The following is a 23,683-nucleotide window of genomic DNA, read 5'->3' on the forward strand; positions in this document are numbered from 1 at the left end:
ACTCAAGTGCAATCTTAGTTTTTGTTTTTACATAATTTTGTTATCTGCTGATCTCAGACTACCTGCATGAGGACAGAATGTGCCATTAGTCTGTTACCACAACAACAAGGATAAAACTGCTTAAGTGTGGTGACCAAATCGACCAAACGACCAGCAAACAATCAAAGCACTGAGCTAGGCTCTGTCCTGTTCAAAGTGTGAGAAAGCTTATCAAACAGAAGACATCACAGTTGGTTCTAAATAAAATAATCTCATGTTGGTTATATGCTTACCCACCTGAGGAGAGGAATTCAGTCCTCAGGGAAACAACTCTGTTGTAGGTACTAATGCTGTGGTCTCTGGTACAAAGAGTCCCGGGCACTGAGCAGGAGAGAGTGGACGAAGTATACTTGGAATTTTCATTTAATAGAGAAAGAATAGAAAGAAAAATCTAGTCAGAGACACAAGTTAGTTTAGTTCTTATTGTCAGCTCAGTTTCAAATACACTTATTACAGAAGCAGCAGCCCCACTCGTCTCAAGGGCTTGCATACAGCCAGAGCTCCCTTCTGCTAATCTTAAGCACTTCTTAAGACTACCTCTGCTGCCAGAAGAGATCAGAACAGCTGATAAAAGGTCCTTCGGATCTCAAATTCTATTGAAAAAAAAGTAAAGAAAAGAAGAGACAGAAATGTGTTAATTATGATAAGGCCAAAGGATTAGCTCCAAATCTGTTAGACAAAATAATACTTTAAGAGGCATTTAAATATTTTGATCCTGACCAAGCGGCATTGCTCTTGCCTGGTATGAGGTGGCAGCAGTGCAGCCCTCATCACCAGAGCATGCAGTGAGGCTGACATGTGTTTTGTAGCTGTGAATTGATGCCAAACAACATAATTTTATCAACAATCACACTCTCAGGACATTCCACACATGTAGAATGGGAATGGACAGCAGGCCAAGTTTCCTTCATTGGCGTAAATCATTCACTTCTACTCAAGTCAGTGAAGCACTGCCAACTAACACCTGCTGAGGATCTCTGCAAGGACCTCAAGGCCAGTATCTTTGAGCCCTTTATACCTTGTTTGCCATAAAGTTATTCTCCTCTAGAAAATCTCCTTGTGCAGGAGGCAATTTATATATTGAACTTACCTCCTATATGCACACTGCCCTCCAACCAGCAGGCATTCTTTAGCAGATGAATAGGAAGCTGATGACTGAGAAAGTAGTTTTACTCACTGAGTCAGCTTTGACATGGAATTGCACTGAAAAGCTGAAAAATATTTACAGGGAGTTCCACTTTCAATGTTATTCAGAATATCAGTGGCTATTTTGGTATTTTTAGGGAATGCTTAGATAAAATAGTGTTACCCCTTTGAAAAAGTTGGTAGCACAGAGAGAATATAGCTATCAAGATTTACATAAAACTAACAGTCATGTTATGCTCAAAAGCTTAAGTTTATTGCTCTCTTTAATGACTATCACCAGTATTTTAAAAAAGAATGCCAGTTCTTTCTGCTAGCTTCTCACTGAAGGAAATATTTTAAATACAGCAATAAAATCAAGTGGTTTAAAGATAACACATTTTGCCACACATTCATGCAAACCCTGCAGACAGGATTTTTACAGGTTCATGGATACAGAATAAACACAAAGATGTGTACTGAAATATTGGGAAACTTTTTCCCCACAGTGATGAAGTTGTAGGTGTAACATTTCAGGCCTTACCCTGCACCTGCTGACGTCAATGGCAAAACATCAGTGGGAGCAGGATCAGCCCTTATTGTTCTGAGAGCTGCTTTACCTTCTCCTGATTAGGAAGTGCAGTAAATTCGCAGAATCTTCTGCACTAATAGAAGTAGTGGGGTTTGGTTATTGTTACAAATAAAGAGAAGCAAATATATTTTTAGTAGGTCATCAGAGCTCCTATTCACAAAACATTCATCTTTCATGTTAAGGATCCTGTGTACCTCCATTTTTCTCTGCTCAGTGAAGCACTAAAACATGTGTTCACCTCTAAGCATTAAGCACAAACTACAATGCTCCTAGCCTGATTGAAATCTAAACCAAAAACACAGGCAGCAGTCTGTATTATTGGAAAGGAAACACTGTTGCCTGGGCCATTGGTTAGAATGGGCTAATTATTGTCTAAATTTGTTTTGAGGGCACATTTATCACAAAGCAGCCAACAAGTTCACACTGATTTTTTTTTTAAGCTGCCTTTAGGACTTGCAATAATTTTAATAGGCACTAGACATATGGTAACCCTCAAAGCTTTGAAACAAGTATAAATTCATAGAATAAAAGTGATTTTATTATTAGATTTTTAATAAAGATGGACTAAAAAAATTCCTCACCTGATTTAGAATCTCAGATTTCAGGAGAAATTGTATTCCATGTAAAAATAGAAATTATTTGCAGAAATACAATCTGGTTGCCAGATGACTAAGATGCCCTAATATTGACAAAGAAAAGGTAAAGCATGAAGCATTTATGTTCAGATTAATATCTACTCAGATTGACCCCGCTGTCATGATACTGGGGTACACTGCTGGTAAGAATTCGAGGCAAGGATTTGACTCATGTCATTGAAATATTGTTTCCCCCTTAGTTCTGACAACACTGCTAGTGGACTGCTTTAGCAAAAATAAACAAGCAAACATGAAGTGTGAAATCATTTCAATGCGAATCTACTTGAGTCTTTCAATGCAGAGGCTCTGAAGGTTTACAATACACACAGTATTCGGTAATTGTATATGTAAAAACAATCAGAAAGAGGCAAAAATTTACTTTCAAGCTTAGTCAACATACGGCACATTTCAGCATGACAATTCAAAAAGTTTCACACTGTATTTGGATACATTAGCAATGACCTTTTAAAAAATAGCAAACTGAAGACAGTGGATTTTTTTTTCTGTTTTTTCTTCTTGCTTTTGTAACAAATGAAGCTACTATTATTATTTACAGTATAAATAAGCCTTTTTTGGTGAAGATTATGTCCTGTCACATATGTTTAAGACAAGGCGTACCTCAGCTCTTAAATGTCAATGCAAACAAGAGCATAAAAGCAATATCAAAGTAAAATATTATCTTTCCAGCTAAAACAGCCAGGTTACCATGTGTCTCTTATCAGATCTGAAATATATCTGAACGCAGTCAAAAGTTCTCCTGGCTTTAGCCTTTAGGAATATCATGAACACTTATTCTTCTGCTGCTCTAGAAAGCTGCTTCCCGTACAAGCTCATGACATGATGCACAAATTGATACTGTTCACAAGTCTGGATCATTCCTCCCCTGAAAGGCAAGAAGAGAAGGGGAGGGAAACAGCAGTCTTATTACTTGCAAACATATGAGGAAGTAGCACAGCTAACATGAAGCTTGTGCTCCACAAGCTTTGTGTTCCAAAGCTTTCTGAAATGAGTGAGAAGCACCCTTTGATTGTAACCAGTTTCAAGTCTGACCTTGAGCTCCATTTTGAAAATCTCTGCTAAGCAAGGAAGATAGTGGAACAGGAATAGGCTTTACATTCATTTTCCTTGGCAGAGGTTCTCCTCCAGGAAAGCATCACCATCATAATTTACTCTCATGTTATCCAAGCACCCTTCTGTGAAAAGTAATTCCCACCCCAAAGCCCTGGAGAGATAGATGGGAGCAGGGGAATAAAGACGGGAATTAGCTTATCCAAGACTTCACAGCTGCATTAGGGACGGAATTTGGGACCAAAGAGGGTCAGGCCAGGCTAAGCCAAACCAGCCCAGAAAACTGATGCAATTTTCCCATTCTGCAATGAGGATTCTTTCCTCTGTACCAATCCACAGGCTTTCAGCAAGTTAACCAGAGAACTAGGGATGGCCAGCAAGATTTTGGAGCACAAAATATTACTTTAGAAAGGACTACTCAGATTTGTAACTGAGTTAACTACCGTGCACACCTTGATAGCAAAAGATCCCCCAGCACAGTAACCTGTTTTGGCTCAGATTATTTTTCAGCTTTTACAGTTCTCTTTAAAACTGAAAACCTGAAAGGAGATGCAAGCAGGAGCAAAAGTAGTTTGATTTCCATGTGTCTAGCCTGTGTCTTTCTGAAAGCAGCATATTAACCAACATATGACCACTACAGGGAGAGACAGAAACAAACAAAAACAACCAGGCTAAAGTTGTTAATTTTAAGCAGATTCTACTAACATTCGAAATTTTTCTAAGAGTACCCCATTGAAAGTGATACGATCTCTTGACAATCCATTATGAAGACAGTTAAAACTTTTGTCTGAAGCTCAGGGAAATTTTATGCAGAATTGTGCCAGCACTGGTACTGGTGCACAGATCCTGGCAGCACAGTGCCAAAAGGAGGCTGAAATGACAAGTAGAGTTGAGCAACATGGTAACACATGGGTAAGGAGAACCAACCAGACTGTGTCAGTCTGAGGAAGAGCATTCCCTCAGAAACCTCACCAGGGGACATCAATGAAAAGTTGCTTCCTCTAAGCCAAATGGATAGCAGACTGCTAGCACCCTCCTTGGGGGTGGTCCTTTTCTATGAGGTCCAGCTTAACCATTATGGGTCACACAGTAGCCACACCAGTAAGGGGGAGATGAGTGGGAAAGACAACCTTGTTCTTCAGCCCTTTGCACTTACTTTATTAAGTAGCTGCTTGAAATAACATTTAACAATGAGCAGGGAAGGGCAGGGACCTATTCTCCAACCTTTCATCAACTAGCAAAAGTGAGAAACACTCACTGTATTTCTAAAAAAAAAATATTTCCCCATCTGCTCTTCTTAATACAAGCTCACAGTTGATTTGTTTCTAAGTCCCTCTGTGCTCCACACAGCACTGAAATATATCTATGTCAGACTGTAACACACAAGGAATATTAGTCACATCTGACAATTTCCATTAACAGTGTGGTTGCACCCTGAAGTTGTAGCAACAGAAGCACCAGGGTGGCCATTGAGATTCAGACAACAGGAAATTATTTTCCTTTTCATCCTGTTTCCTGCTATGTGGTGGCTTCCTCCCTTGCCACACATATGCACACCATGGCATGTGCTTGCTGTCCAGGCTTTGGCACAGAATTGTGTTTTCACCCCTATTTGCCACAGAAACCTTTGAAATCTGAGTTGCATTGCGGGCAATGACAGCAAATGTGTGTCAGCACTGTGGGAAGGATGTAGGAATGATTACTTCCTCTCCTTAGTCATACTAGGTTATTTTAGGACCATCTGTTGACCACTGATGCAAAGCCCAGTGCACAGAACTTTTCCAAAGGATTTGTGAGGGAATGAAAGGAAAAACCTTTGTTCTCTCCATACCCATGGCAAACTCAAAGGTGGTTCTCAGGGCTAATGTCAACCTTTCTATTCATGTAAAGCAGGGAGGTGCATTCCTTCAGACATCTACTCTGGCCTGCATTTATCCTTCTTCCCCTAAGTCCCTGGTGATTCCTTGCCATCCTAGACAGTAATGATCAAGCAAGAGGAGGAGACACAGTCTTCCCTCTTATGGCTGCTTGGACACTATCTCAACCTCTCATGCTACTTTTGAAGTCTCCTGGTGATTTTGGGGGGAGTTAGTGAAAATGAGAGTGGGTGGCAGCATGACTTCCAAGAGACTACAAGCCCTATTTTTCAGTCCTTGAAGAAATCTGTGGGAAGGATGGTGATCTGCTTTTCCTCGTCAGTATTTTACCCCATGACATTTAAATGGCTTTTATCTATTCCATCCCACTCCTGAGAGCTACGTGGCAGCTACAGAGGCTCCTGCAGTCTTCCTTTCCCCCATGGTGTCCTTTAAGTATGATTTTCCTTCTTCAGATTCTTCAAGTGACTGCCAGTTCCCCTCTCCCTTCAAAGCTAGTATTTGAATTGGCCTGCTGTATCACACACATTTGTAAGCAGGCGCCTTCAGCCTTCCTTTCTGCAGCAATTTTCCTGTGTAGCATTAGTCACAGAGACAAGATATTTCACATCCAGACAGATATTTAACTGGACCATGGATAATCAGCACTCACTGTTCATATTCTGGTTTTCTTTTTCTCAAGAAGCCTTCCCTTGTCTGGGCTAAAATCCACTGAAATAGCCAAATCTCTAAGCCCCTGCAGGTCCCTGTCTATCAGAGTCTCAGCAGGGCAGCAAGCATTTCATTTTTTGCCTCCCACTGAGCATAATTTCTTCTCTGAAATAAAGTTCAGCGTGGGGTTGAGGTTCTTTTTTTTCCCCTCAGAAAAATCTTTGGTATGTTTTTCGTGACATCTCTTCCCCCGACTACATTTATCATTATCATTAGAGAGAGCACTGAGACATGTTTTGATGGCACTTGAAACCAGTGGGAGAGGAAAAATAACATCTCTGCTACAAAATTCAAGTCTGTTTACTTCATAATCAAACTCAAGGTGGTGTGTTAAGAAATGCTCAACTGGAACCATTGAATTTGTGGAGATTTTTGCAGCTCCTTTCATATGTCTGCAAACACTCCAGGCTGTGCACTCTCCTTCCCCAAGCAATGTCTCTCCTATCATGGCTCACCGCTCCAGTATGAGAGATGAATTTTCAATACTCCTTCTGGGTGAAAAGTGATGATCTGTGGCTCTGAACTTAAGTACAGCAGATCTTTGAGCCTTTGCTTTTGTATGAATATGGGGCCAACTCTTCAGCTGGTAAAAGGTCTTCCCTTGCTGCATGGAGGTGGGCAGCTGGGCAGACTTTGATGCCAGCTGTGAACATAAATCAGCTCTCAGGCTGTTCACTAAAGTTTACTGCTCAGGCAAAGATTATAAGTCAGAGGAACATTCTTTCTTGGCCTCCACTTGGCTTGTTCTTCCCCTCTCATTCGCTTCTCATTAAATAAGGGGAAATATTGCCATTTTTCCTTTTTATTTTTCTGGAAAGAAAACATGCTTTCTTACCTGTCTAACCGTAACTGGCAGGCTGTTCGCAAAATGTCAACTATGCCCTCGTTCTTCAGCTGTTTACAGCAGACACTTGTGGCAATAAAGCAGCCAGTCCTCCCGATGCCTGCACTGAGGAAGGGAAGAGCAGAGAGAGGCAGTGGAGATGTCACAAGGAATTTGGACCTTTCTTGTCACATGATTGCCACTAAACCAGCACAGACCCCATCATCCCTTTTGTCCCTCCGACCTTTGCCAGCTGGGTGCTTCCAGATGGAAAGTCATAACTAGGAAAAGATATCAGCTTTGCTGGATGACATGATTAAGTATGAGCCACTCACAGCAAAAGGGTGAACATTGCAGATACAGTGCTAAAAATGGACTACTGGAGACTCATTGACCCAATATGTTGTTGAACCTCTCACTGAACCATTGAAAAATGCTGCTGCATTTCTTAGTAATATTTGGTTTGACAGCAATGCTTGCTTTGAAGGCAAACTTGCTTTGAAATTCTCAATTCTAACAGCTTCTTTGAAAGCTATTTTCACTCACAGGTAGAGTAAAAAAACCCCAACCCTTGGTTAAATAATTAGAGCTAACAGCATTAAAGTAAGTGTGATGCCATTTCCTGATCAGATCTTCAAGATAGTAATTTGAATTAGAACAGAATACAACAAATTCATTATCAAAAAAAATTCTTTATGTTTCCCTGAAGTCTTTTTTATAGGATACATTCCTTAGGTAATGACCAGAACTGAGTTTATTTTCAAAGGCACAGTGCTGTAGAAGCTGTGAATTCTTCTCATCACCTAACAAACTACCAGCAAATTCTGGAAGCCCTTCTTATGCATTAAATAAGTGAGTATACTCAGCAATAATTACTTTACACAACTACAGGAGATCCTGCTTTCATTTACGTTGTGAGAAAATCACAATGCAAAACCATTGGCAACAAATGTTCAAGCAATATTGGAGTTCATGGTTCACAGCTGCCCACAAGTCCTTCATCTTACACTTGATCATAACCAAACAGACCACAGCACACAGCTCCTGATACTGTTTACTGCCCAAGACCTCAGTGTTTTGCAAAGGGAAGGAACAACACCCATTTTTAGCTAAAGGAAACAGTACTTGTCCCAGGACAAGCTGCAGGTCTCTCAGTGGCTGAGACAGTGTTGGGTGGCACATTAGCCACACAGAACACTTCATAATCCTATCACCATATCTCTTAGCACCTTTCCCCCCCCCAGATAAAAATGCCCCGTTTCTCCCCAGATTATTACTGGTCATGGGGATGACACCATACAAGAGGACAGAACAAATATGCAAAGCAAGAGTGACATGTTAATCAGCAGCAGATACCATAGTTCTCCAAGGAGCTCCTAGAGAGTCACAAACTTTTGTGGACAAAGAAGACTTCCTTAAAAACAATTTCTTATTTTCATCTCCCATCTGGAACGCTCCCAAATATTTCCACATCTGTTTTAAAACACAGGCAGGAAAAACTGGACATGTGGTATCACATGAGGCTTTTAATAGTGATTACTCCATATTAGCTTACAGTTGGATCTCTGATGATACCAGGCTACCAACCATTTCTGCCAAGAGACTCTTTAAAAACATTCTCATTGTATAATACCCATTTACTATGGCTTTTGGAGAGCAACCATCTGCTGTTTCCTAGAAAACATTATGCAAAATTAAGCAAAACTCCGTACAAAAATAAATTTGGCAAAATGTATGTTATTGAAATTATGGAAATTACCCTGGCAAGATAAACTGCATCTCTTATCAGGCTTTCTGCTATTTACCTGGAACAACTGCTTTGAGGACAAAACAGTTTTTGTAGTTTCCAAGTAATCACATTTAACCTTTCTAAACACTGGCAAAACAGGCCTCCCTTTTAGACCCCTGGAACCCCTCCAGTTTTCCAAGAACTGTAATTCATCTATACTAAACTTTAATGGTTTAGAGTGTGTGAACCAACTTTTTTAAAACACTCTTGGATGAAAATCAACTACCATGTCTGATTTAATAGTGGTTGCTGATGCTTAACACACTCCCTAGTTAGCAGTGCAAAAGAACATACTTCATCGTGTCTACAAATGATAAGTACATCATCCCACTTCTTTCTGAGGATAGAAGAGAAGTATCTATCCTCATCTATTTTTATTCTGCTCTGATTGATAATTACAATTTTCTCATCAGGCATCAAACCACTGTAAAGACTTTGCTCTTTTCACAGAAGTTTTCATCTTTGCCAGGGATTTTTACTGATACTTTGGTTTTACTATCAGTTGCATACATTTTCTGACTATTGATTAGTACTTGCTGTAATCAGCTTTGTCACTCTTTCAGTAATGTGTTATATTTAAATTATTCTCTTTGGCCTAATAATGATTTAAAAAAAATACATAGAAGGAATCTACAAAACAGGGGGGGTTTGATGCTTAAAGTTGAATGCTATAATTTGTCTGCTTGCATGTGTCTTCCTACTTAATTTCCCTAACTCACATTAATCTTTGCTAACCTGGCCCTTAAAAGATAATTAAAGGCATATATTACTGGTAAGGCAAATGAAATGGAATTATTCTTACAAATAACTGAACCACTGCCAGCTTCTATGTTCAAGCAAGTCTGAATTTGAATGCAACACTTGAAAATCATTGTCATTAAAGCTTTGAAATTCCAAGTATATTTCAAAGAAGCAGTTGGGCAAGATTTCATACGTGTGACCGATGGCCTATATGGCAGTGTCTGCACCACATCACTGCATGTGACTTCAGACACAACATTATTTACCTGCAGTGAACAATCACCGGGGCATTCTTCTCCTCTGCACTCTGCATGGCCTCTTCCACTTCCAGTACTAGCTGTAACAGAGGAGGGGCCTGGTCTGGTGTCTTCTGGTCTGGCCAAGATGTGTACCAGTAATGTTTCAGGTTTCTGACTTCTTCTCCTTTCTGCAAACCATAAAAGTTTTATAAGAACTTCTTCTTGTAAAATTGATACTGAAACATGGCTTTCCCTTTAAGACTGAGAAGATTAAATCAATCTGCTGGAAAGACAGCATAGCTGGGCACACACACTCCAGGGGACTCCTGCAGAACTCTGATGAGAACTTTTTGACACAGGTGGTGGAGGAGCCAACAAGGAGACCTTGTATTAGTACATAGTTGGGCACATGAAGGCTGGGGGCAGCCTTGGCTGCAGTGATCAAAAGATGGTGGAGGATCCTATGCGGAAGGAGCAAGGGAGTAAGTAGGATTACAAGCCTGAACTTTGGATGATATAACTTTGATTCCTTCAAGGACTTAGTTTCAGGAATCCCTTGAGTTATGGCCCTAGAAGACAGGGGATCCAAACCAGCTCATTAATATTCAAGCATCACTTCCTCCAAGCTCAATTTCCATGCATCCCTCTGGGTAAGAAATCATGCAAAGAGGGCAGGAGCCATGCATGGATAAGCAAGAAGCTTCTGGCAAAAAAAAAAAACAACAAACAAAAAACAAACAAACAAAAAAAACACCACAAGAAGGAAATTTATGGAATAAGGAAAAAGAGACAGGGCACTTGAGAGAAATACAGGAATGTTGTCAAAGTATGAAGAGATGTGACAAGAAAGGTTAAGGTCCATTTGGAATTAAATCTGGCAAGGTATGACAAGAAGGGTTTCTTCAGTTGCATCAGCAGCAAAAGGAAGAGCAGGGAAAACAAAGGCCCACTGCTGAATGAGGTGGGAACCCTGGTGCTGGAAGAGACAGAGAAGGCAGAGTTACTGAATGCCTTCTTTGTTTCAGTCTTCATTGTCAATGCTGGCCCTCAGGAATACCAGACCTTGAAGGCAAGAAACTCTGCAGAAAAAAACCACAACTTGCCTTTGCTTGATGAGAATTGGACTAGAAAGAATTTAGGTAAACTTGACACCCACAAATCCATGGGCCCCAATGGGGTCTACCCATGAATGCTGAGGGAGCAGGCAGATGCTACTGCCAAGTCACTCTCTATCATCTTGGAAAGATCGTGGAGAACAGGAGAGGTGCCTGAAGACTGAAGGAAAGTCAATGCCACTCTAGTCTTCAAAAAGTTGGCAAGAGCAAGCACCCAGGGGTTTACACACCCTACACACAGTAAGCCTCAGTTGCATTCCTGGAAACACAATTTTGCATATCCCCTCTAAATATGTGAAGGAAAAGAAGGTATCTGGAATATTCAGCATGGATTTACCAGGGTGAAATCATGCTTGACCAATCTGAAAAGTTCCTATGATGGTATGACTGGCTGGGTGGATGAGGGGAGAGCAGGAATATTGTCTATCTTGATTTTAGCAGGGTATCTGACCCTGTCTCCCATAACCTCCTCATGAGGAAAGCTTAGGAAGCATAGGTAGATGAGTGGACAGTGAGATGGATTGAGAACTAGCTGGGTGGGTTCAGAGGGCTGTGATCAGCAGCAAAGCCAGTTGAAGCCCCATAGCCTGTGGCCTTCCCCTGAGATCAGTACTGGGTTCAGCACTGTTAAATTTACTCATCAATGACCTGGATGAAGTGGCAGAGAGTGCCCTCAGCTCATTTTTTGATGATGATACCAAACTAGGAGGAGTGGCTGACACACCAGAAAGCTGTGCTGCTGTTCCATGAGACCTGGGCAGGCTGGAGAGTTGGACAGAGAGGAACTGATGAAGTTCAACACAGGAGAGTGCAGGGTCCTGCAAGTGGAAAAGAACAACCCCAGGCACCAGTACAGTCTGGGGGCTGCATAGCTGGAATCAGCCTTGTGGAAAAGGACTGGTGGACAACAAGCTGCCCACGAATCAGCAGTGCCCTTGTGGCCAAGGAGGCCAGTGGTGTCCCATGGTACATTAAGAAAAGCAGAGTTGTCAGGTTGTGAGCTGTGATCCTGTCTCAGCCCTAGAGAGGCCTCACCTGGAGTGCTCTGTCCAGTTCTGGACTCCCCAGCTCAAGAGAGACAAGGCACTAGTGGAGTGAAGGGCCATGAAGATAATTAGGGCACTGGAGCACCTCCCTTAGAGAGAGCTGGGCCTGTTTATCTTGGAGGAGAGAATGAGAGGGGACCTTACCAAAATTTATAAGTATCTGAAGGGAGGGTGTCAAGAGGATGGCTCAAGGCTTTTTTCAGTAGTCCTTGGCTACAGGACAAGGGCAATAGGCACAAACTGAAACACAAAGTTCCATCTGAATATGAGGAAAAATGTTTTGAGGGATTTTTTTAATTTTTTTTTTTTTTATTCCCCAGAGCACTGGAACAGGCTGCCCAGAGAGTTTGTGAAATCTCTTTCTCTGGGATATTCAAAACTCACTTGCTTTAGCAGGTGGGTTGGACCAGATGATCTCCAGTGCTCCCTTCCAACCCCAACCATTACGTGAATGCTAAATGGAACAGAAATCCAAATGGGAAGCCACACAACACAGAAATCTGGACTTCAAATATCACGATTGCAATTCAGTAAACTGCCTTACAAAAAACCCCCCAAAAATTCCTCCCCCTGCAAAGTATTCTGCTCTTTTAGTGCCAAGAGCTGTGTGCAAAACACTCCAGGCAGTCTGTTCCCTCTTGACAGATTCATTCAGCAAAGCCAGAGCTGTGCTTGTGACATAATTGCTTTCATAATGTATTTGACAGACAGAGAGCCAGGAGCCATATCTCTGTCCCTGATAGCTAGATAAATAGATGAGGGAGAGAGATGGGAGCTTATTTTTCTATCTCTTCTGACAGGCAGACTTATATCGGTCTCCTGTCAATTCTACTCTTCTCTTAGACATGGCAAGAAATTCAGAGGCAATATGGAAGGTGGAAATCGTATCTAGCTGCAGTCCAGGTCTTTTTGAGAGACACAAACTCTGATTCTCTGGCTCACCACGGTTATGAATTTAGCAAATGCTCTGTTTCCTTTTTGGAGTGCCAAACAGCACTGTGAGCTTCTGATTTTGTGTGTTCAAAGTGATATCCTTCTGTCTGATTTCTAAAGGTGGAAAATAGTAACATGGTGCCCAGGGAACCGGCCTTACCCTTGCAGCCATTACACAAGCCAGCTGGCACAGGGCAAAGTAAATGTTTGCAAAAGGTCCAAGAACAGAAGTGTTAGCTTCCACAACCCTCCCTTCAACACATGGCTGGCTGAGTTGAAGAGGGGGAAAAAAAAAAAAGACAAATATAACTCTTTCTAAAGAACAAGGCACAAAAATCTGAAAATAGTTTCTGTCATGCATACTCCCAAGTCCCTCCCTATGCTTGTCAGACACTGGATGCTAAGAGTGCTCGGTGGTTGTGCATTTTTCTTCCTTCTCTTTGGATGACAGAGCTTTTGAACAGCTTCACAGCAAACTAGATTGGGAAAGCAATCATTAAATCTTTTTCCTTTCTTGAGATGGATTAATTTTTGGATGGATCAACCAGTTTCTCCCTTTGGCTTGGCACACAGTTACAGGGAACATGGGAGATAGCACAAGGGTCAGAACAAGAGAGCTGGACAAAGGGAGGCTCAGCTTCATTGAGCTGCTGTTCAATCTTATACAGGATTTAAAGTGCTCACTGAAGCATAGCCATAGGAACCTTAAGGCTGTGCCTAGCTCACTTGAGGAAAAGAGAGTCTTACTATAATAGCACAGAATCTGGCCTTAGGTTATTTATCCTAGGGAGAAAAAACTTTGTTTAAGAGAGCATAACTAGTTATGAATAGCACTCAAGCTTTCTACAGCAAATCTGATCAACGCTGCTTTGAAACACAGTTGCTTTTGAATGTGTGACTATGAGTGAGTCACAGAAGTTATGAACACCCAATTCTTAACTCAGTTGTGAAAAATTATAATAAAAATGTTGTCAATAACACTGAGGGAAATGTAAAAGTCATCTGCAGAAAAACATGAATCACTACATAAGTCATTTAGTTGACAGCAAAGGAAAACAGACAAAGTTCTAGTGATGAACTCTAGATGCCTTCAGTTTCATCTGCTGTGTTAAAAGTTTAATGCTTCTGCTTGGAGAATCCTGAATTCTGTGGTTCTCTACACTTCTGTTTTGTCTTGAACAAAATATTCTCTATTGATGGTTCCATGAGACAGAGAAGACTTGGGAACAGCTAGGAGGAAGCAAGATTTAACTGACAGTTTGAAGTCTGCCATCACGTATGCTGTAGCTGAGATCATGACTCAGTGGCTAGACACTGGTAGCTTTCTCTGGTAGAGAAAGGAAAACAAGCCTTGCCTACAACCTGAGCTTCTTCTAAATTCCCAAAACCTAATAAATCTTGTCCCCTATACTGAGAGAAAAATGACAGTCCACTCTGTAAAGCATGCAGTAATCATGTACTTCTGAACACTCCTATTTAAGGGCAAACTGAAGTCAATTCATGGCTTCTCCAGTTTTCACTACCAAGTCACTTAATGTATGCCTGGTTCAGAGCTGCTGCTCCACTATTGCTATTAAAAGACAAATGTATGGCTCTAGGGAATGGTAACTTTTATGGAACCTTTATTTCAGATCTAGAACTCAGCAGTTCACATCCCAACATTTGGGAGTGGAGGAAAGAGACATTGACCCACTAGTACTGAAAACAAAACCATTGTCTAACTGAAAACCAAAAGCAGATGAGCCGCAAGTCTGCAACATGTAAATATTCTTCACCTCCCACTTGTCAGGGAGTGTGATTTTCTCCTTGCTGCCTTCGCCAAAAGCATGAGTGACAGACTTGCTACACTCTGAATCCAGACATGGGATGTCATATGCTGGCTTTCTGCCCATTAACATATCACTTAAGAGACTTGAAACTGGTTGGATAAAAGGAGAGTTTTTCCAGCTTGGAAAGAAATTGTCATGTTGTACTGAGGTCGGGGTAGATCTGGCAGATGCAAGATGTATGAAGTTTATGTAAACAGACTGCTACTAAAACATATAGCTTGATATTCTAGAACCTAGCAATGAAAAGAGTTGTAGAATAGGACTCTGGTACTTTAGATTAAGTAGCATCTAAGTACTAAAAATATTAAACCCGTGCTAAAACTTTCTATTCATAAGATGATAGAATGGTCACTGGTATTTAAAACTACACTTGCAAAGTAAGAATCTCTCTGCGAGCTGACATTTCATTCTAAATGATCAATGAACCCAGAGAACAAAGGCACAGAATGAGTCACTGGTTTCTTACCCAGTGAACTTTATACTACTACAACTGGCCTGGTGGCTTTCAGACTGTACACATGCAGCCTGGACCTCTGACTGCTTATTTTCCTGTAGCTTTCTTGCTGGTGAACTAGGCAAAGCTACAACACCTTCAGTAATGAAAAGTGGTGTTTGTATGGCAGTACACTGTGCAGAACCTTTCGACACAACTCCCCCTGAATCTGCATTTATAGGTTTAGACAGCTAAGCTACTGTAAGTACATTGGAATGATTTACCTTTAGGGTGATGAGCCTTAAACGGTAATCGTCTGCTTGTATGACTCTGTTAACTGTGATTTCTATTCCTTCATAGGTGACCTGTTCCTCTGGCCAATATTCTGTGCATTTCTGTGTGCAATATAAAACAAATCCAGTTAAGCAGGTATCAAGGGAGGCTCGGCTTTTTTCTCCTCTGAAATTGAATATAGCACATGCATAGATGAATATGAATAGACTTTGTTTCTATAATAAGTACAAGCTTCCACTTACTAAACAGGGACCACATTTCAGCTGATTTTTGCTGCATCCATAATCGCCTGATTGCTTGATTAAAAATGCACAAATCAAGTAATTACTAACCAATGCTTTTAAATACACACATCCTTATTTATCTTTATGCAACTCATGTGCATTTTGAAGGTTCATTAGAGAGGCTGGTGGCAATGTGCTTGCATTTTTAAATGAATCCTTTTCTTAAGATAACAATGATTAGTATAATATGCACTAGTTACCAACGTATCTGTGCTGTGTATATACTGATGTAGAAACACAAAATACAGCTTTTCTATTTTTTATAAAGGCTCAATGCTCTCTGAATATAAAATTATCATTTGCATATATTTTTGCACAAAATAACATGACTGGGGATGTTTGGGGAAATAGATTATGTACCAAAATCCACTTAAAATTGTCAGTGAGAATCTTTCAAAGCTAGGGAACTAAAAGGCAGCAGTAGCTGTCAGAGAGATCAGACTGCTACATTTGATTTTGCCAAAAACCAGCAAGAGATGCACCCAGCACAATTTGACACTCAGAAGCACAGAAACTATAGTCCATTTGCAGGTCTACTTTGTGGTACTGATACATTAGAGATGAGCCAGTGAAAATTTGTAAGCACTCTGATCCTGGAAGAAAGGCTAAAAGATTGTGATTTTGTATTTACTTATAGAAATTAATCAATATGCAAAGGCAGAGACAGACATTTCAAGATGGTGCACAAATTAGTTCATGGACAAGGAATGACGTGAATGAGGCAGAGTCTGAGGAAAAGGCTCCCTTGTGATAATGCAAGAAGCTATTTCATTATCACAGGGGAGTAGGTATCTGCTAGTCAACAAACCTCAGTAAAAATGATGCTTGTGAGATTCCTCTTTTACACAGCTGTACATAATTTTGAAGGAAACAAATTGAATCATTTTGCTCTTCCCCATCAAACATAATTCCACTTGAGGAGAAAGACCAACAACAGAAAAGTACCTTACAAAGTTACTGAGTCAAAATTTTTGTGTGGGAGAACCAGTGTTGTTCCATCTGCACAGTATATCAGTTAATAACCCACTGGGAGTGTGGCCCACTGTGTCTCTGTAAAGTTATTTATGCAGATTGTGTTTTTTCTTCCTCTACTCATAAACTGCAGAATTCATTGCAAAAATTGTTGATTGCTACCAGCTATCAATAGCACAGACATTGCTCTGCTTAAAGGAGTGGAGTAAAATTGCCCACTCATTTCTGTGGGCTGTCTGTCAGTTCAGATTAGAAGTGACAGAGGGCTGAGGTGCAGAGCTTTTAATACTCACATTAGTGATGTAATTGCACCGAGGAGGAACACAAAGCCTCTCTTACTAGCATCATTGTTAAACAAAACTTTTGGGTTTGAATCTATGTACTTTGAGTCCTGTTATTCATCTATTAATATAAGTGTTACAGATAAATGGAGTGAGTATAGAAGACATTTCCATGAAAGGACCCTATATTTATGGCTGAGATTGCTGATACAAAATGACATATTTTGACCCAAAATGTATCAGGAAAGAATCAGCAGCTCTTGTGATATACAGGCTGTAGCAAGCTCCAGTTCCACAGTGCATCAGGACTGCAGTGCAGTGCTTCCCCAAGACTGATAAGAGGAGTGAAACACTTGGTCAGTGTAGGTACAGAGGCAGTCTAGACATAAAGGTTATTTTGCCTCCATGTACACAATCTTGTTATGAAAACTACAGTGGAAGAACATATCACCAAATGTGTCGTTTAGGGCCAGCATTTCCTCTGCATCTTCTTTAAACCTCAAAGTCCTCAAAAGATTGTGGTGCATTGACTGTGTCATGACATTTTAATATTCTATGTGCCAGAAACTGGCAACTTTGATTAATGAGCAAGTTATTGCTTCAGTGCTTCTGCTCAGATACAGGCAGGTGCAAGTTTAGAACATGAGTGAAAACAAAGCATTCAGATCAGCAGCATACTCTGCTGTTGTGCATCTGCAATGCCTTGACAGGACATGTCCAATGAGCCAGCTGTAATAACTGACCATTTTTAACTTGCAAAACATGATAATTCTGTGTCAGTCTTCATTACTTTTTTTTCCAATGAAGCTGAAGGTTAAATTTATTCAATTTATAACTTTGAAAAGCTAAAGGTTTGTGCATGTACTTGATTATGGGCATTTAACTTCCAGCTAGCAGACAAGCCATTACAGCTCCATATGCAGAACGTATGCCCATATTTTTTGGCTTCTAAGCATCTAAAGCCTCTTCTCAAAAAAAAAAAAAAAAAAAAAAAAAAAAAAAAAAAAAAAAAAAAAATCTCTAACCTAAATTACTAATTTATTCTCAAGAAAAAGCCTGAGTTACACTGCTGCTGCAGCTTAAGAAACAACATTTGGATCTCTCCACTCAACCTTCCTGCTTAGTGGTGAGGGAGGATGCAGAGTCCAACACATGCCCAGACTACTTTCTGACATCTTACACTGCCAGTAAAGGCAGATGTAAGCTCAGCTACTTGTCTGTGAGCTGAAGCCCAGGCACAAAGTTCTTGCAGCTCTGCTATGGGGGAAAGATTTCAGCAGGTAAGTAATGAACAGCTGCAGTATTATAAATAGCAAAACCCCAAAAATAATTAACTTTAGGTGGCTTAGCAAACCATCAATACAGTTTAATTATGGAAGTAGGTGGCAAATAGAAATTTTCAGCATCCTATTTTCAGTATTTCATAAGAATTCCCTAGACACATTCAGGGGAAGGTCCTCAATATTCAAGTCAGTTCTAATTGCTCATTATCATACAGAAATCAGGTACTTCCTCAATGAAATGTGCACATAGAAATCAAATCATAATAAATGCAAGATAAAGCAGCAACAACTCTACTGATTAAAGATATTCAACCTTAACAATTATGAGGTACTATTGGTTTTGATTCCTTTAGAAAGGACTTCAAAGGCTGCCTGCAAATAGAGCTGAGTTAGGAGGGGTTTCAGGTCAGCTGGGAGAGGAAAACAGCAAAACCAACAGTAGGAGAAGCCAGACAGTAAAATAGGACTTACAGTAAACTGATTTGAAAGAGAAGCCCACATCTTCTGAGCCTGAAGAATTTAATGCTGGCTCTGATTGCACAGGCCACTGAACTAACTTCTGTTTTCTGGCTTAGTGTGTAGGATGAAAATATCTGCTGGAGTACAGATAAAAATATAGACTGGATGTAACAGCATTACCTCATTCATCTCTTCTATATTGGTAATCATGACAATGATGGGAGAACGCTCCTGCCACACCATTCTCCAGAAGTCAGTGACAGTATTAACTATCGGTCCCTGAGTAGCAATATACACCTTTTCCTCTCCTCCATAGCCCTGCCAACAAAAGAACAAGAGATCAGTTTTAACAGGGATGTCCACCATAACCCTGAAGGTTCGCTCTTAAAAAAACCAGAGAGCTATCCTGGTTGAAATGCTGACTCTGTGGCACCAGCTCTCCTCTCTCTCTCTCCTGCACATGTGTATGTGGAGAAAAGGCACAGTATGGACTCAAGTAATTCCAGCAAAGAGTGTCCAACAGCCTTGAGGTGACCGGCTAGGTCATGAGCCTTGTTCAGGCTGATTATCCTGTGCCTTGGTTAGGCCAGCTGACAAGGAATTTTGCATCAAGAGCTGCAGAAGTATGTTTCTGTCTGGTTCTGAATCTGTACAGGTGCACTTTGAATTTGGGTTTCAGCTAATGTAAGCAGGAGAGAAGAGCTACCAGATCAGCTAGGATGCCTTTAAAAGCCAGTGTGTGCTGTGATTCTGTTTACATTGGCTGATAGAGGCTGGGCAGACACACGGGGCTATGAAGCTCTTACCCTGATGTAGTTAGCATTGATGTAAGAGCTGAGGGGGTCGTCCTGATCAGCTGAGGTAAGGCACACTCTGCTGTGAGGATCTGAAAAGTGCAAGGAGATCAGGAATAGTTTATCAGTTGCTCAGAGGAAAGAGACACAAAGGATTGTTTAGTGCAGCAAGACATTTACATGCAATCATGGCCATCACAAACAGATGTGAGTGGCCTTGGAAAACTCCCATGTTAAGACCATTAAAAAAGGGGAAGGATGGTTGGGGCAATTTGCAGTGTAACTTCTGACAGTTTCACCCGCTCTCTGAAGCCTGCCTTAATTGGTCCTGATGCAGTTAGTTTCTCAGCATTACTCTGGAAAAGCAGTTTTCTGCTCCAGGAAATTATTTCTCAATTTGTTAGGTCAACAGACTCATTCTGGATTCAAAGACATTGGAATATTGTTTGTGAAATGACAGCAAAGAGCATTTCTACCAAAACATAAGCATGCATTTCTTGCACCCAGGCAAGCCAGATGACAACTCTTTCTCTGTTTCATCTTGCAATGAACTCCAAGATGTGCTATTAACAAATATAATGGTTATAGAGAAATTAAAGAATATTAACAGGTCTCTTGCACTGTAAGTCTCTTCAGAACTTGAGTCTCCTTCACTGAGGCTGTTTATGAAGCATTATTCTTGTTCTAATAAGATGACAAAAGAAAACATTATTCCATTTAAAAAGTTCAGTCCAATTCCCACTGAAGTTAATGGCTGTTTCATTGATTTTAATGGGAACTACCACGTTTATCAGGGTACTTCCCAGTTTGTTACCATTGACAACAAACAGCCTCCTGACAGAGGCCTCAGCAAATAGCAACAGTGTATATGACCAAGATAATATTAAAAACAAACTATAGGTGCCTTTTTCATAACTTCAGCTGGCTTTGAAAGAAGAATAAAATAAAATTTATGCAAAAATTGTGCTTTACCCAATATCATATTAAGGACTAAACACACAGTAATTTTTACAGTACTACAAACACAGACTCAACATGAAATGCTGTCCTCAAACAGAACAGACTCATGTCCACTGGGATCTTTGGCTTTGAAGCATAAAGAGAATGTTTAGGTCTTTTTGCTACCCCTCTTTACTGCCAGTACCAAGCCCTGTGGAATGGAGGCAGTAGGGTAAGAGTGAGCACACTCAGCCCTCTCCTTTCCTCAGCAATATCAAGCCACAGTCAAGGACAAAGTTGCTAAAAGTTGATTCACAAAAAAAACCCCTCAGATCATAATAAGACCTGAATAAAGCTGTTAGCCTTTAGAGACATGGTTGGGTAGAAAGCACTTATCTGAGATGAAGAGGTCAAAGTGACAACAGTGGCTGCTGGCAGCTACCCATATGGCTGAGATGAAGGGATGCTAAATTCAGAATATAAGATCACTTAGAGATCTGGCACCTTGGGCATCTGAAATCAATATCTTTGCAATCACTTTTGCAATCTTCCCATTCCAGCAAAACCAATGAATTAATACTTGAGTGAATCACCTCAGCCATTAGCACAGCAATAGTGAAAGGCGATAAATGCTTTTAGACTTCTGGTCTGAGGTAGAGTACAAAGTCATCAAAAGAGTTGCACACATTGGACTGCAGTTGCTGGAGTTTGAAGACATATTAAAAGTCTTTTTTGAAACCATTTCCAATCCAGATTAATTGACAATTAGGCACAGCTGGGGACATTTTTTACTTCACTGCATGTGTATTTGCTAGTCTGACTCTGAACCTTTTGGATTTTGCAAAAAACTACTGTGGATGGTGGTACCATCTTCCAACAACAGCTTCGAGAAAAGAAAGAAAAAAGGCAAGTCATCCAATCATACTACTTTTCAAAGAGGGGAAAATGATGACACTTGTAAAAATGTGTACCACAATATTTCACAAAACTCCTACTCCTGCCTACAAATAACACTAGTGTAATAGAAAGGAAAAATACTTTTCTGTGTCATCTTAATTCCATCAAGCCAATTCCTAATATTCTCAGTCTGCATTTGAAAAAAACATCAGTCAGGAAAATAATGTTGCTAGAATTTGGTCTTTCAAAAGAAACTTAATCAAAGAAACCATTAAGTAACATCTTAATAAACCAAATTCTTAGGTAGAATTTTTAAGCAGCACAAAATGATACAATTCTAATAACTAAAAACCTATGTTTCCCTGAGGACCAGCAGTATTTTGGTTCTTCATGCTCTGTACGTCTTTGGAAATTTGATTTATGCTTTGAAGCCATGCTGTTGCTCCATAAACATGTCTTTTGGACAATACATTGTGGTGACACTATACTTCGTGCACTCTGGAAAGGAAAATGCAAAGTCCTCCAGTATGTGGAATAGACCACCCTGCCTCAACAACTTCAAGAGCAGGAACTTACTTGGGAGAATTGTTTTGTAGCGATTCTTACGGACTAAGCCTGGAATATCATACTCCTTTGGATCAACAAAGTTCATTGGAATTTCCTGTAAAAAAAAAAGAACAACAAAAAACCCACAAAAACATAAGAGACAGTCAGTAGTATTATTAGATTCACAGGAGGTATAAAAACCTCAAGCCCATCATGTCCTCCCTGCAAGGGAGGCAAAGTGATAAAGTCAGCTGGGACATATTGTGCAGTACCTCTAGCAACTTACCACCAAAGTATGATTGATGTTTCCTTTTACTGTCACTGGCTTTCTTTTCTGAAATCCATCATGTGAAAACGCTCCCAGTGACTAATTCATTGAGTAACACGCATGACATGCTCACTCCTAATATTATTAGAATTGAATTGCAAGTGTAGGCACAGAGCGATGCAAGAGGTGGAACGCAAGACACTGCTCCAAGAGGATGGACCTCAGCACCCTCCTTTCTGACTCACATCGCTTCCTCTCCGAGGGTGGGAGTTAATAATTTGCTGGGGACTTGCACCAGCAACAAAGTATGACACACATTATGACAGGCTGGTGTGCTGACCTGACTCCATGGAGCTGGGGGAGCGTCACTGCTTTGCTCATCGTGCTGTTGAGCTCCATGGAAAAGCACAGCAAAGGGGCATTCAGGGATTGCCTGTGCCCTGTATTGCTGATGCAAAGAGCACACAAAGATGGAGGGGCTTCCTGTTCCCCACTGCTCATCCCCTGCCATAAGTGGCCAATGCCAGGGGGGAGCAGACAGGAACCTTCCACCAGCTGGAGTCAGTAGAAAAGAGAAGGGATGTGTTAATAATCTCATATCTCAGCAGAGACATGGCTCATGGGAACCATGAGGCAGAGCTGGTCATCCCAGCTGCTGCACAGTGGATTTGAGAGACCACTACAGCACAGACTGCTAACAGGAATAAGGGTTGAGTAAGGCAAGTCTCACTCTGGGAAAAAATAAGGATGAGCAGAGCTATGGACTGTAGAAACAGAGTTTATTAAGGCTGAAAATGGACTCTAAGATCATTGGGTCCAACCTTTCACCTAGCGCCTCCATGTTTACTGCGACAATCCACATGTTTACAAACACTTTCATGGATGGTGATTCCACCACTTCCTCAGGCAGCCTGTTCCAGTGTTCACCCTTTCAGTGAATAATTTTTTCCTAATATCCAATATAAACCTGCCCTGGAACAACTTGAGGTCAATTCTGGAACCTTAGAAGATTATTTGCACTCCATCTCTTACAAAGCACTGAACACACTGTTGGCTTTAACCAGAGGCAAACAAAGACAAAAACATTTTGTTGAAGTAATTTCCTATAAATTTCAAGAACTGCACCGGAAAAAAATCTTCATATTTTTCTCAATTGTTCCTTGGTATTTAGTCGACCCAAACACTTTGTGAGCCAAGCTCCATGGGCTGCTTTTGGGTTTTAAGTCATTCACCACACTACCCAATTCTTGGTGAAACCAACAAGACTATTGTCTGAGTAAAAACTCTAAATCTTGCATGAATTTCAGGATTTAGCCCTGTTAATGTCCTTCTTGACTTTTCTTCCAAAATGAAACAGCTGCTTGCTTCATCTGGAATCTGGACTTTGAAAACCAAGTAGGTTAGACAGAGTGAAAATACATGATGAAGAGTTAGCTGGTTGTAACTGTTTCATAAAAAAAAACTGGTTTACAATTTTTAATTACAGAAATGACATTTTGATTGCACAGCATTTTGTGCTCCTTCAGTTTTCATTAAAGAATGAAAACAGCTTGGAATGGCTTGGCTGCTGAATGATTCTACGAACACCAGGAAATCTAATTCAAAAATCTCTCAGACAAATGAAGTGCATTTTTTCCTAATTTTTCCTATTTTTTCTAATATTATTTTCTTTAC

At 40.5% G+C, this 23,683-nt stretch overlaps 1 protein-coding gene across 9 annotated transcripts in view; it reads right to left on the reverse strand.

The window, feature by feature from the left end:
* Nucleotides 1–1,416: 1,416 nt before the first annotated feature.
* PTPN5 (protein tyrosine phosphatase non-receptor type 5) overlaps nt 1,417–23,683 on the reverse strand; it is a 74,257-nt gene continuing 51,990 nt past the window's right edge. For 8 of the 9 annotated variants that reach the window (XM_056493707.1, XM_056493702.1, XM_056493708.1 and 5 more), the window contains exons 8-14: nt 21,772–21,856; nt 19,372–19,451; nt 18,746–18,883; nt 15,277–15,387; nt 9,664–9,824; nt 6,880–6,993; nt 1,417–3,271 (exon numbers count right to left, since the gene is read on the reverse strand). In XM_056493707.1, the coding sequence (XP_056349682.1) occupies nt 3,178–3,271; nt 6,880–6,993; nt 9,664–9,824; nt 15,277–15,387; nt 18,746–18,883; nt 19,372–19,451; nt 21,772–21,856 (783 nt within the window). In that variant the 3' untranslated portion in view covers nt 1,417–3,177. The remainder of the gene's footprint in view (nt 3,272–6,879; nt 6,994–9,663; nt 9,825–15,276; nt 15,388–18,745; nt 18,884–19,371; nt 19,452–21,771; nt 21,857–23,683) is intronic. The other variant, XM_056493709.1, reaches the window with a different exon arrangement.

This window comes from Oenanthe melanoleuca, chromosome 5, assembly GCF_029582105.1.
Source record: "Oenanthe melanoleuca isolate GR-GAL-2019-014 chromosome 5, OMel1.0, whole genome shotgun sequence".
NCBI lineage: Eukaryota > Metazoa > Chordata > Aves > Passeriformes > Muscicapidae > Oenanthe > Oenanthe melanoleuca.